At 37.0% G+C, this 14,743-nt stretch overlaps 1 protein-coding gene across 8 annotated transcripts in view; it reads left to right on the top strand.

Moving 5' to 3' along the window:
- Window positions 1–14,743, top strand: part of LOC102067773 (dynein axonemal heavy chain 5) — a 156,684-nt gene that overhangs the window by 39,813 nt on the left and 102,128 nt on the right. For all 8 annotated transcript variants that reach the window (XR_012581608.1, XM_074547041.1, XM_074547036.1 and 5 more), the window contains exons 35-42: window positions 75–274; window positions 378–531; window positions 2,777–3,043; window positions 3,241–3,369; window positions 3,769–3,984; window positions 5,569–5,715; window positions 7,297–7,469; window positions 10,312–10,490. Coding sequence is in view for 7 of the 8 variants with exons in the window: in XM_074547041.1 (XP_074403142.1) it covers window positions 75–274; window positions 378–531; window positions 2,777–3,043; window positions 3,241–3,369; window positions 3,769–3,984; window positions 5,569–5,715; window positions 7,297–7,469; window positions 10,312–10,490 (1,465 nt within the window). In the remaining variant the exon portion in view is untranslated. The remainder of the gene's footprint in view (window positions 1–74; window positions 275–377; window positions 532–2,776; window positions 3,044–3,240; window positions 3,370–3,768; window positions 3,985–5,568; window positions 5,716–7,296; window positions 7,470–10,311; window positions 10,491–14,743) is intronic.

Here is a 14,743-nt window from a genome sequence, read left to right as displayed (position 1 = left end):
ATTTTAGTAGTCTTTATAAGTGTGCTTTACAATAGTCTTAGATGAATCTAAATTACTATTTTAATTTTACACAGGATATCTGCATCAGTGCTGTCAAAGAAAAGGAAATTGAAGCAAAATTGAAGCACATCATCAGTGAATGGAGTACTCATACTTTCAGTTTTGGCCAATTCAAATCTCGAGGAGAACTTCTTCTGAAAGGATCAGATATATCAGAGAAAATAGCTTTGGTGGAAGATAGCCTCATGATGCTGGGGTCACTGATGAGCAACAGGTACAAAACTTAATAAATGTACATATTGTATAAATCTTATCAACTCTCAGAGTAAACAATTACCATCTTAGGTTCTTCTTCCCTGTAACTCATGTTCATGCAGGTATAATGCACCGTTTAAGTCCACTATACAACAGTGGGTTCAGAAGCTGACCAACACTGCAGAGATAATTGAAAACTGGATTACAGTACAGAACCTCTGGATTTACCTTGAAGCTGTGTTTGTTGGTGGAGACATTGCAAAACAGCTACCTCAGGTATATTGATGTATGATAATAATATGTTGTACCAGGAGATTAGCCACATCACAGAGTTTATTTGCCAGTTCATATAACTTATATAAGATTTGTGGGCTGTGCATGAGCAGTTCAGGAGAAGCTTTGCCAAACTAGGATCTGTCTGGTTAAATTGCTTAGAACTTGGTGAAACCTAAAGGAACACAATTGTTTGTAATTCAAGTTTAAATGTTCCTGTCAGTGTGCAATATTAGTGAATTAGTACAGGGCTCAGAACTACTTAATGGCACGAAACTGATTTATTGCTTTTGCCATATGTACAAATATCCCTTTCTTCCTCTGTGCATGCGTTTATAGGCTATAAGCTGTAATAATAGAATGACAGATTTTGCATTTGAATTCTGTACTTGCTAGGGCTCAGTTTAATGAAGTCCCACAGAGAGATGCTGCCAGGCCTGGGAGCTGTGCATGTGCTAATCTGTGTGAACCATTGCAACCTCTTCAAAAGGCAGTGATGACCTTCCAAGGTAGCAGCTGCACAAGAGCTAAGGAATGATCTGAACAGGAGGGAAATAGCAGGAAGAAAAATCATCCTTTTTGTTGTGTCTCCTAATGAGGAGTTTTCATACAGTACTAACAGACCACAGTTCAGTCTAACAGTGTAACTAAACAAAGCCATTATTATTGGGAAATTATTAGGTATGAATTTATTTCAGGATACATATTTTATAATTAAAGCTTACAATATCACAAATTAAGATTAATTTTGTAAGCTAAATAAAGCTTTCTCAATTGCTTAAACTACAATTTTTTTGTTGTTGTTGTTCATGAGATACATTTATGTTGTTAGGGCTTATCAGAGAATCAATAAGCAGCTTGTGCAGATGAACAAATGGTACTAAAGCTACTTCTTTCAAGGATGATAGATACATGAACCAATATTCTGGAAAAAAACAAATGTAGTGACTGTCTTTGATGAAGGAGAAGGAACAGCTTGGTGGAGGACTAATGAGGAGTGAGTTTAATTGCAATTTCTGCAGTAATGAATACTGCAACAAGAAACTGTTAGCATCTGGAAATTAACAAGAAGATGAATAATGTTCAGTCAAGGTGAATTTGTTAGGAGCAAAACACATTGAAAGAAAAATCTAATTTATTTTTAGGGTGGGCAAGGAGCTTTGTGGATAGAGGAAAAACAGTAGTTGCCATATATTTAGATAGGTTTTTGCCATTGTCTCTGATAGTATTACCAAAAAAGGTGTTTTAGCTTGCTGGTGTGCAAAATGAAGAAGGGTAGAATGCATAAACATCAATAACCAATAACTAAAATATTGTATCTGGTTTTGGTGAAAGAAACATACTGACAAATTTGAGAGAGCAGAGAAGAGGGTACAAGAATGAGGAACTATCCAGGAAGGATGAGGCACAAGAAAAGATTCAACAAACTAGACTTGTTTGACTTGAAGAAAAGGAAAAACTGAAGTGCAGAAGTGATAAGTTTTTTAAAATATAAGGGCTGTTCTCAACAGGAAGGAAAACCCCTTGTTTTCAGTATCTGATTTAGTTTAGATATTAGAAGAGAGTCACCAGTATTAAAAATTGCCTGGAGAGACTCCTAAATCTCCATCACTGAGCATCACTAAACACAAGACAGGGAGATATTTTGGGTATGATCCTGCCTCATGACAGACAAATTGCTTTGGATCTTCTTTTGAGATCTCCTCTAGCTCTTAGATAATTTATGATTCCATTGACATTTCATTTGTTGTAGGTGAAGAAAGAGTTTTTAATGTTAATATAGCCAGTGTATAAAAATATTTATTTTTCAGCTTTGAGAATTTGTCTTCACTTACAACACTTGTAGTGTACAAGTGGGGCAGCTTCAGACTGTGTATACTGGTTTTGTTCATCAAGTGTTGCTACTAGCAGCTTACATGACATTATGTATTGCTGTTAGGAAGCCTATAATTTCTGAGAAAGCTGCTGTTTGAATTTTCTCATGTGTGTTGGAATCCCTTTATGTGGAAAATTTTGATGCCCAACATGAAGTAAGACATTTCCAGAACTGTTCCAATTGTACTCTTTCTCTTGCAATTTGAACTCTGGTCAATAATAAGCATGACTATTAATATTCATACATAAGTCCTCCAAAGAAGACTTTAACAGCAAGGGAAATATTAAACTGTTACCCTGTCTGATAGAATTACTTAATTTTTAGAATTTGGCAAACATGAGGAAAAGCTAATGCATTTATCATGTACTTCAGGAAGCCCGAAGATTTCAGAACATTGATAAATCATGGCAGAGAATTATGCAGAGAGCCCATGAAACATCAAACATTGTGCAGTGCTGTGTTGGAGATGAGACTTTGGCACAGCTGCTACCACATTTGCTGGAACAGTTGGAAATCTGTCAGAAATCACTGACCGGCTATTTGGAAAAAAAGCGGTTAATATTTCCAAGATTTTTTTTTGTATCTGACCCTGCTCTTCTGGAAATCCTTGGTCAAGCATCTGATTCCCACACTATTCAGGTACAAATAATAAAGCAAGAGTGTTCTTATGGTCGAGATCACTAAGCGAAGACCTTGGCAGATTTTGTTGTTTATTTGAGAGAATTTCTTTCACTTATAGAAAGATTTACACAGTATTCTAATACAGCATTTAAAGACAAAGTAAGAATGCCATATGAGATCACTTTATGGAGGCTTTTTTTCTGATTCTATTGTAGGCACATTTGTTAAGTTTGTTTGACAATGTTAACCGAGTGGGATTTAATGAAAAAAACTACGACCAGATTTTATTGTTTGAATCTCAAGAAGGAGAGCAGGTCAATATTATTGAACCAGTTTTAGCTCAGGTAATGAAAGTATATATTACAGTTTTTTCATGACTTGATTTAAAATAGATTTATGTTTTAGAGGCCAACAGTATTGCATCATGTTATTATTTTACTAACTGAATGAAAACCTCCCAATGTGAACAGCAAGAGCAAGGAGTAGCAGGGACAGAACATTTGTGTCAGTTTGTAACGATTGCTTTACCTGTTTTCTCAGCAGTGCTGCTGTGAAGTGCCAAATCCATCACATATCTCTAGAAGGCAGCGGAGCAGAAAGAGGAAAGAATCTTTTAAAGATTAGAGAATAACAAATATGGAAATGGGAGTACGAAGGGCTGTGAAAAAAGTCACATAGAGCTCTTGCTTCTTGTGAATTATTCATAAAATGATTCTCTGAAAGTACTTTCTTGTTTATTTCAGGGCAATGTGGAATTCTGGTTAGGTCAGCTGCTGAATGGGATTAGGAAAACAATCCACACCATCATTAGACAGGCGTCAATGGCCATTAACGATTCAGAATTTAAGATGTATGACTTTCAGGCAATGTTTCCTGCACAAATAGGGCTTCTGGGAATTCAAATTATCTGGACCAGAGATGCAGAGAAGGCACTGAACAGTACCAAAACAGACAAAAAGGTAGTATTTAATGAGTCTTTGGGGATTTATTAAAATCATTGTTTGTAACAGTACATATTGTGAAAATTTAAAGGTAACATGTAGGAAAAAGCAGAAAGTACTAGTTAATTACCCAGAATAACAAATAAACTACCAGGAAAACAGAATAATAAAAAATGTGTTAAGGAGTCACGCCTCCTCATTATTCCCCCAGCATGTGCTTTAGAATTGTTCCTAATCCTGTGATTTTCTCTGTTGTTTTGTTAGGGCAAGCATCTTGGGAAGAGACAGTTTCTTAGTTTGGTAATATGGGGAATTTTATCATGTTACTTTCACAAAACCAAATTAGGAAAGAAATAAGAGCTCCTGAAATTTGGGAAATAATTGTGCTTTGTGGACATTGGTGTACTATATCCAAATGTATTACATCCTTCGGCTGATGAGCTCTTTTTTCTAGGGAAGGGGAAGAATAGAATCCGTTTCAGGAGGTGTTGGTTTAATCTCAAGCACATGGATAAGCTGTCATTCCTAACAGCGAATCTATGAAAGAACAAGGAAAGGTTGTGAGCTAAAGGGTTGCAAACCACCATTAATGACAGTGAGATTGAACAAAGAATGAGTAGCAACATCCTACCATAAACGTAAATGCAGGGCAAATTCCATGCTGTACTTTGATACTGCATGAAAGTAAGGGCTTAGACTATGGAGAAAACCATGTGCTTCTACATTTTCTGCATTGTTCAAAGTTTAAAAAGACCATAAACCTGATTTTAGTGCCCTCTTGTTCGTAGAATAACTAAGTATAAAGATTCTTTTGCATTAACAAGAAAACAACTTTTGTGGTTTTTTGGGTTGAACTGCGTGTGTTTGGTGGGTGGGGAGGTTCTTGAATTCTCTGTTAGTTTTAACAGTGTTTTTATCAATTTTTTCTCAGCAAACTGAGTGAGTTTTAGGCTCTGCATGTATTTACAGAAAGCTGGTGTGATTGTTCTGTCACACATTTGGAACGGGGTATAAATGAGCTGCTCTTTCGTAAATCTCAGTGCTTTTTGTTGTGAACATCACTGGCAGAGGCTGATGCTATTTATGTAAGTCAGTATTGTATAGACAGCATTTGTGGAACTTTGTAACAGATCTGTTACTACAAAATAAATTATTATTTTAGCATCAGCATCTAAAATTATAGTAGGTTTCCCCCTTCCTCTGGTTAAAGGACGTGACAGATCTTCAGGTTTCTCTTCCCCCTAAAGCTTGAGCTGATATATACTACTCAAAATAATTGACTGATGGTTTTGAATATATGCAGGGATGCAGTCAGCTGAAAATGTAATGTATAGTAAAAGGAGCAAGAGTCTTGGAATAAAGTCTTACAGTGTGACCTGTTCATCAAGATATAACCTTATTGTACTCTGTTGGGTAAGAATGCATGAATGGAAGGCAGCCTCCAAATCCAAATTTGGAGGATTCCAAGCTTAAAAAATACAAAGCAGAATATGGACATTGTAACCCTGGCTATTTTTAAATTTAAAAAAAAAATTCGAATTCTAAATATTGGAAGAACAAATGGTGTTTGTATTAATATGATCATTCTTGCTTGTGGAAAAGGTAATGCACACAACAAATCAGAAGTTCTTGGAACTTTTAAATGATTTGATTGACATGGCAACACACAATCTGACAAGAATGGAGCGGACAAAATATGAAACGTTAATCACCATTCATGTGCACCAGAAGGATATCTTTGATGATTTGGTAAGCTTTGGAAAACCATCAAGGGATTTCCTGTATGGAAGGTCTTGCACATATAAAAAAATTATAAGAAAATCTTAGAATCTATTCTCTTTGAGTAGCTCTGACATTACTGCTGTGATAGAGCATATCGGATTTAGTTTGATTTAATACAGATGCAATGCAGTGAGAAGGGTGACTTTTTATATAGGTGTATTCATAGGTTTAGACTTCAGGTTTTTAAATGGTTGTCTATATTCATCATGCACAAATTCACCGTGAGCAAAAGAGTTTGACTTTAAAAATTAAACTATCCTCTCAATCTGTAGATTTAATGCATTATTTGATTGAAATGTAAATATAAAAACCCTTCCTTTAGTCCTTTAGTATTCCTGTCAATCTTGTGGTTTCTGATCCAGCCTATGTGTTGATGTAAGGTAATAGTTATTCAAAGGTAAATCAGTGAGGCTTCATATATATGAAGAGAATAGCAACAATAGATATAACAGATATTTTAGGTTTTTTGATAATTGAGTTGCGTCAGGCTTCCTTTAGATGAGTATGTTGAATAATGAAAGCATAATTATAAAAATGGAAGTAAAATGACTTCCAAAGGACTTGAATGATGCAAAGGCCAATAATTCAATACTGATTGCTTAATTTATGCATATATGTTAGGAAGATAAAAATCAAGTGCATGTGTAAAGAAAATAGAAAACATTAAAGAAAAGTACTGAAATCTAGAAAGAAAGCTGCTGGCTTCTAAGATAAGCATGGTGTTTTATCCTTTGCCTATAATTTTAAATTTATCTTCATAATTATTTGCTTAATTAATTTAATGTCATATTATAATAAAATTATGGAAAATTGTTTAAATTTGTAGGTCCTGTACACAAAATAAAAAGTCAGGAGAAAGTCCACAGCTGGGGAAAGGGTTTTTAAATGGTATATGTAGTAATAGCCTTCCCTCTTAAAACATTCTATTCTATTCTCTGCTAAACACATCCTTTAGTGATTGAGATAAAGGAGAGGGAAGTGGCTGAGATTCCAGAGCCTCCACTTCACCTTACACTGTGTTTGCAAGGCCAATAACCAGGGCAACATTTTCTGTAAGAGGCCAGTGGTTTTGAGATCTAGTGTCAATAATTATCAATCTATTAACTACCACAAATCTAAATATGTGTGTAGCAAGTTCATACTGAAAATACAGCCCAAGTAAACAAGCATTCATTCATCTATACAACACATTCAAATACTGTGCACAATTTAGTATTTCTGTGAGTAATGGTGCAGTTATCATGCAGGACACCCAGTACTGTTCATTTTTTATGTTTTCCATGACTGTTTTTTCAATATCTCTGTAAGAGACAATTCATAGTCTCTGTGCCCAAATCAGAGGAAAATCAAAGTTGACAGAAGGTTCAGAGCATGTCATAGACAGGTTTGAAAAGATAATTCTGGATGCCTTGACTCCTGACAGATTCTATGCTCATTCTTCAAGGTCATGAATTTATATTAAATAGACTTTTTTTTTTCTGTGTGGAATTTAAGATTAATTTGTTACTGATTCATTTCTGTATTAATGATTTTTCTTTTCCGTAATAGGTCCGTATGAACATTAAATCTCCATTTGATTTTGAATGGCAAAAACAATCTCGATTTTATTTCCTTGAAGACTTGGATAAATGCATTATCAAAATCACTGATGTGGAGTTCACCTACTGCAATGAATACTTAGGCTGTACAGACAGGCTTGTTATAACTCCCTTAACTGACAGGTATTTGTAAAAGGAATGAAATGCATAGTATTGGAGCTAAGATTTATTAATATTTCCTTTGACTTAATTCTTTTAATGAGTCAGAACTACTTAGGTTGCTCTACAATGCTGCAATATCACTGGTGAACAGCAGAGGCCAGTGCTTATATATTCAGCTATTGAAAGCAGGCTGAATTTGGGTGTTTGCTTGAGCTATATGAGCTGTGATGGGCATTAAAAAATTTACTTGTTCTCAAGATAAATATGCCTGAACCCCATACACTTCACCAGCCTAAAGAGAGTCAGTCTAAACACCAATATATTGCTGCTTTCAATGAGCAAGTAGTTGCATGAGAATTTGGAATTACAGCAAGTGATTAATTTGAAGTCAACCTGTAGGAAAAAGCAGTAACTCAGGACATGGCATTGTATAACTAGTGCCAGTATGGTTTTAAGCAAGGCCTATGGAGAATTGCAGGAATACAAATACAGAAAAACTCTGAGGGCAATCACAAGGAGAAGTTTTTATTGCTGGGGTGTTAGTTATACAGCACAGTATAAACTTCATTAAATGCCTATTTTCCTATAGTGCTTGATTGGTGCTTCAGCTAGGCCAGGGGCAGATGTATTTGCTATGCTAGAACTTGTTTTTTCATATGTGGATACGTATGTCAGAATTATTGCCTATTCAGTCATTTATAGAATTATAGAATGGTTTGGATTGGAAGGGGCTTTAAAGATCATCTAGTTCCAGCTCCCTTGCCTTGGACTGGGACATTTTCCACTAGACCAGTTTGCTCAAAGCCCCATCTTGAGTTAATGTTGGAATTGTCTTTGCATTCTTTGTGCTACTAGATTTTATTTATAAATGAAAACTCAGATTTTTTGCCTATTTCTGAACAAAAATTATTCCCTGTGAGCTATTTAAGAGAGCCAAACCTCTGCATGTGGATACCTGGCTTTTAATAAGTAGCACACATCTCCCAAATTCTATCTTATGCACCCTACTGTTCCTATGTTAGATAAAAGTTTGTTTGCAGCAGTACACATGCAGTTGATTAGTGGCTATGGCAGCACTAACACACTGAAAATATTTTTACCCACTAGGAGAGCCAGTATCAAGAAAATGTTGTCATTCAAAATTTGTTCACTGAATTAAAATGCAGCCAGGGAAGTGGTTATGGCACCAAGCCTGCCAGAGTTTAAAAGTGTTTGGACCAAGCTTTCAGGCATGTGGTGTGGTTTTTGGGTTTGTCCTGTGCAGAGCCAGGCACTGGACTGGAACTGGACAGAGGATATATTATGATTATACAAGATGCTGTATCACACAAGATTGAAAATCAGCACAGGAGGACATGATTGAAGAAAACAAGCCTTTGAAATTAGTTTAAATTATAATAATAACCACAACAACAACAGAAAGAGCAGACATATCTGTCTTTGGACAAACCTGGAAGAGCCAAACAAAGCTGCAGGGATTGGAGGCTACCCATTGTCACATGTTGAAAGGACATTTGAAACAGAGATGTTTCCTAATGTTAGCATGGGAAACTTATGTGCCTAAGCAATGTTGCACAACAGATTTTATTCCCCTTGTGGGCTTTTTCTATTTTAATATTTATAATACTGCTGCATGGAATTGTCTGTTCTTCTGAAAATTTTCAGGTAATAGTGTCTTTGTTCCATTAATCAGCTTGGAGTCAAGTCCTGTTTGGCTAATGATTTCATGTTCAGAGAGATTCCCTAAGCACTTGATAAATACACACAGCTGGTAGTACATTGCATTAAGATAATAGCACTAAAACTGAATGCTCCTACACATCATATCAGACACAGTCCCTGTCATGGCATACACCAAAAATGAAGTGAAAGGTCAGCATAGAACTTGTGCTGTGTATTCAGTTTGTCCTTACCTCGTTTTCAGTAGCAGAATAATTAGGAGTGGTATTTTTTATGTGTTAAATGGTGGCCTCTTAACCGGTCACTGACCAATAAGGTGAAAAAGCATTCTTACTGCTATTGTATTAGAATGAGTATTCTGTGGTTTCTTAAGAAGTCATACTAGGTGCTGTCATTTGGGATTTTTTCCAATGCCCCTTTTATCTCCCCACATATATCATAAAGCTATTGAGTTTCACAGTGCTAAGATGTGTTTGCTGTGATTTTTGAGCATTGGAGGTTAGAACAACAGGCTTCCTTACACCCTTCAGTAACCTCCACATCATCTGGAGAGGCTGAGACTTAAACTTGAGGATCTCAGCCCAGGATGGAGGCTGAAGAAGAAGATGGTCATAGGACTGAGATTCCTCCTCTTTCTCCATTGCCTGTTACAATCTCTGCTCTCATCCATTACCCTCCTGGAGCTCAAACACCTCACATGACTGGCAGCAGTGCTGTGGTTTGGCATGCTGCTATGGAAATGTCAAGAGCAGGAGGTGCTTCCAGCCTCTGTGCCTTCCTACTGCCAGATCAGAGAGCCCATCATGAGTACTCTGGGAACATGGAAGGAGGGGGAAAAGGCAGAAATCCAGTGGCTCTGGATGCTGGAAAATGAGGCTGTAATGGAGGAAGGGTGTGTGATAGTCTGAGAAAATCACAGTGCTACATATGTTGGTATTCAGCATTTAGAACTGACCTGTGGATTTCCTGGGCTGTTGCAGTCATGGCTGTGCTTTTGGATGAGCGCTGGTCCTGGTGACTCAGCTTCACAGTGTTCAAGGGGGTGACTGAGGACTCACCACATGGAAATACATTTCTGCCCCCTTCCCCAACTCTGGATAATCCATCTGTTGTGGTTGCATTGCTGGATTTCAAGTAATTAATGGTAGGACAAGATTCACAGATCTGTTTGTTCTGTTTTTAGGTGTTACATCACTCTGGCACAGGCCCTGGGCATGAGTATGGGTGGTGCACCAGCAGGACCTGCTGGGACAGGGAAAACAGAGACAACTAAAGACATGGGCAAATGCCTGGGAAAGTATGTTGTGGTTTTCAATTGTTCAGACCAAATGGACTACAGAGGACTTGGTCGTATCTATAAAGGCAAGAAAACACCTTTTATTTATTCTTTTTAGAGTTGTAAGTTTTTGCCCCTTCAGTGTAATGAGTTAGCAATGATTTGGAGGGCATTTTCACCTCTGTTTCCTCTTATTTCCAGGCACTCATCAACTTTACCTGATATTTGATTTTATTTGATTTTTCCTTCCTTTCTTCCTGCATGTTTTCTAGTACTTTTTTTTTGAATGTTCTTCAATGATGTTTCCCATCTGTGTTTTCTTTTCTTTTTTTCTTTTTAATCCTTTCTATTGTTTGACTGTTATTTAATGCCTCTATCCTACCCCCTTCCATGTGGAGAGGATTTATATTTATTATTTGCTATTTTTGTGTCGAGCAAGACAATCAAATGTGAAGCTTAATGATGTTGTGCAAGGCAGGGAAATATGCAAAGTGTTGCAGTGTCTTATTTAACTAGAAACCAGGAAAATGACACAGTGGTCAAACTCTGCTAACTCTTCATGATTAGCAAAATTTTGAATTTAGTTTTTCAAGCAGTAATCAGTGATTCCAAATGTCGTTATAATGATCTGTTTTGTTGTATATAGCTGTATCTATATATCAACTGACAGACGGCAGAACACCACCATTTTCTGTGAGTGATGGGCTTTTAACTATAACACAAGGCATCATAAACAAAATTTTCACTGTTGTGATATCTTCTGAAGGCTAAAATATAACCTGGGGGTAATATTTAGTTTCAATTAAGAAGCCAGTGAAGCTGGCCATGATTTTTTTAGCAGAGGAATGTTTCTGAGCTAGAAACTGAACCACCTATGCATGTGAATACCTTCAGTTAAGGTCACAAGTTTCTCAAAGTACCTCTTGAAACTCCCACAGATTTGAGCCAAGTCTTGCACATCTTTTATCGTATGTGCAGACCTTTAGTGTCACAGGTTTATTTTGCTCATTATCATTAGACAGAAGAGGCTTGGGATATCTAAGTGTTCTCATAATGCCAAGCACAGTCATCTGCTGTTCCTGCAGTCATCAGTCTGTAAGGAAGATGTCAGCCTTTGTTTTTCATTGCAGTGGGTTTATCTTTGATGTCATCAAAGTGTTGTTGTCTTCTGCTCTCCTTCTTTTGTGAGAATCTTTATGTAGGCACCTCTTTTCCTGACTCTACTGTGATTTAACTTCTTTGTATTAAACTGTTTGTGACTCATGTCAGTTCAGACACCTAGTTTTGTATCCTTGCTTTTTTCTATCTTATCCTGAGCACTTTGGTAACTTATCCTTTCCCATTTCAGATTGAGGCAGTAGTGACCATTGCAGTTTGTTGTTGCTTTCTTTTATTAAAACTGGACACAAATTCTGTCTAAAAGCACAAGTTGAGTTTTAGGGCTCAGTTTTCTTTTTCTGTTGTTTTTCTATAAGCTGACTGTATTCCATGTAGTATTGTCATCATGTGCTTCAGAAGGAAAGTCATACTGTGTAATGTGTCCTTCTCTGGCTGCCTCTTTTAATGGCATGCTGGTGTTCAATATGAGCTAGGAAAAAATATTTATAGAACTCATCTAATTGCTGCTCAAGCAACCATGATGCCTGTGACTGCTTACTTCACTAAATTTGCAAGTGGGATCATAGCTTGCTTCTCTCAGAACTTGCCTGAGAATTAGGTAATAGATTCAGCTGAATAGAGTCTGAATAGTGTGGGTTTTTCAGCATTCATATGGCTGTTGTGTGTCTGGCAGTAAAGTAAGATTCTGCTCTTACATAAGTAATTGATGCTTTCCTTTGTGAAGGGGCATTTAAAGTCAGTTGTTTTGGGCTTAGTGTCACTACTTGCAAGGGCCTGGCTGGCAATCACCTTTTTATGTCTTTGAAATATCTGCAATTTCTTGAAGAGTAGATATACTGAAGTTAGGGAAGGAAATGAGCTCTTTTTGATTTAATATAAAGGGCAAAGTGAGTTCAGATAAAGATTCTTTACTGCACATAAGATCTTCAATGGAAAGAAAGGATATTTCTTCTCAGCTGTAGAAGCACTTTCATGCAGACTGATAAGAAAGTTCTCATTAACACACTGCATATTTCAGTGCTCACAATGGGAAGTTTTTCAGAATTCCACATCTGTGCTAGGTTTGGTGCTTCATCACCAGAGTTTGCAACCCAACCTTTTCACTTCTGGTGCTGTGGGTCAAGTCATCAGATATTAGCAGGTTTACCAGTGAGGAGAAAAGAGGCAGGGGGAGGTGGTGGTGTCCTGTCTGCAGGCATATTTCCAGACTTCTTCTGTAAAGACAAGAAGTTTCATCTTCAGAAAAAAAAAAAAAAAACTAGAAAAAGATAAGATAACTAATATAACATATATTGTATACTAATAAAATTATGATTTGAAGCTCTTCTGGTTGGGTCAGAGGTTTGGTCTTTCTGTTTTCCTGTTTCTATCTGCTTTGTTTTTCTGTGTGACTCAAGAAATTCATAGGCAGATGATTTAGTTGATATGTTCAAGGCCTGGACTTTGATAGTTTTGTTTTTCAAATTTGAACCAAATGTAGATTCATATACAATTTGTCATCTGAACTGGACCAGAGGTAACCTGAAACAGTACCAGGGATGCAAGAGGGAAGATGAATTTTCAAGTTTTCCCATATATCAAATTCAGTGTTGAAATTGGCCATGAATAGCGAACCAGGAATACTTGATCATTGTTCCTGAAAAGTGTTGGTGGATACCCTTCAGAAAACCTTTTGTCTGTGGTTGCCTGTGGATGGGTATAAAAGTTGTGTTTGCTTAGGTTTTCTTTTCTATAGTTACAGTCAAACAATTCCAGTCTTACCTGGAGTAACTTTTTGTAATTTGGTATTTAATGCAATATTTAATGTAGAATTTTATATTTTTCTTAATTTAGAAGGAGAGTACACAAGTCTGGCATTCTGTAAATTCCTCTAGGATCAATGATTATTTTTTTAATTTGCTGCTTCTGGATTGTGCTTTGGCTAGACAGAGCTTTGTTTCAGTGACATTTCCATTGAATTATATCACTATAGTTCTATTACTGTGTAAAATCTGGGAAAAAATGTGGAAAAACACATGGAAGGAGACATGGCTCTGCATTGCAGATATGCATTTTATAGTCTGGCAGCTAATAGCTATTCTGTGGTATTCTTTCACTATTTGAGAACCAGGTTTGTAGGATGTCTGTACTGATTGGGCAGGGGCATTGCTATATTTTTAGGATATAATTAAAGATCTCTTTGGTCCTGTAATTTGTTTTATGCTTTTACTACATTTCTGTATTTGATAACCATCATATATTCAGCATGGGGACAGAATTTAATTCACAATATGACAAAATTACATTGTCTCTGAGCTGTTTTGCAGCAGAAAGTTTGCTTGCTGTGCCTGTGCTTGTGTGTGTTTTTAGCATAGATGTGTATTTCTTTCCTTTTTCAACACCACCAGAATGAAATAATTTTGCAAGAACTGAGTTTATCCAAAGCTGTGGGATATTGACTTTGTCTGAGAATGAGGTTCCCTAACTCCATGCAGCAGGTGGCATTACAGAACAAGTGAATTTTTTTCCTTTCCCAAAAAAAACATTATTTGGTCAGAACTGAACCTCACCATTCTACAGAGAAATTACTTTCAAAACCCTTTAAAATACAGACAGTATTGTCTCTATATTGTAAAGAACTAAGTTTCTTAGTTAAAGACTATCCAGCTTTAGAGATTTTCCTTGTTTCATCTTTCCAAAGAGTAGATATTTATGTTTAATAAACAAGGCAGAGAAAACCCACCTTTTTGGTTTCTCTTTAGGATAGATCCTAGAGTCATATAGTACATGTTACAAAAGGGGACAAAGTAATTCAAAAAATCTCTGAAATAAGTTTTTTTATCAGCAAGCTGCAAGAATGGGGCAGCTCCATGAGGGAAGATGAACCAGGAGCTCAGGGAGATCAGCACAGAGGCAGAGGCAGGGGCTTCACTCAGCAGGGCACAGTCCCACAGCTGGGCAGGCTGTTGGCAGCTTGTTCCCCTCAGCAGTCCAGTGACATCAGATAATGTGAAATGACCAGCTGGATTCAGGATTTGTCTGGGAAGTTTAGTCAGAACCAGCAGGAGGCAGGACTGGGGGTAACACTGTGGAACTGTGGGCTCCTCCAGAAGTTCATTCAGCAATTCAGGATAAGAGGACGTGGGACTGTGCACAGCCCTGCACACAGTGCGGTTCTGACCTGCCTGAGCTACAATGGAACTCCTGGACTGGAAGACAGAGTCTGGATAGAAGCCTCAGG

This window comes from Zonotrichia albicollis, chromosome 1, assembly GCF_047830755.1.
Source record: "Zonotrichia albicollis isolate bZonAlb1 chromosome 1, bZonAlb1.hap1, whole genome shotgun sequence".
In the NCBI taxonomy this organism is placed as follows: Eukaryota; Metazoa; Chordata; class Aves; order Passeriformes; family Passerellidae; genus Zonotrichia; species Zonotrichia albicollis.
This window is presented reverse-complemented; position numbering and strand designations above follow the sequence as displayed.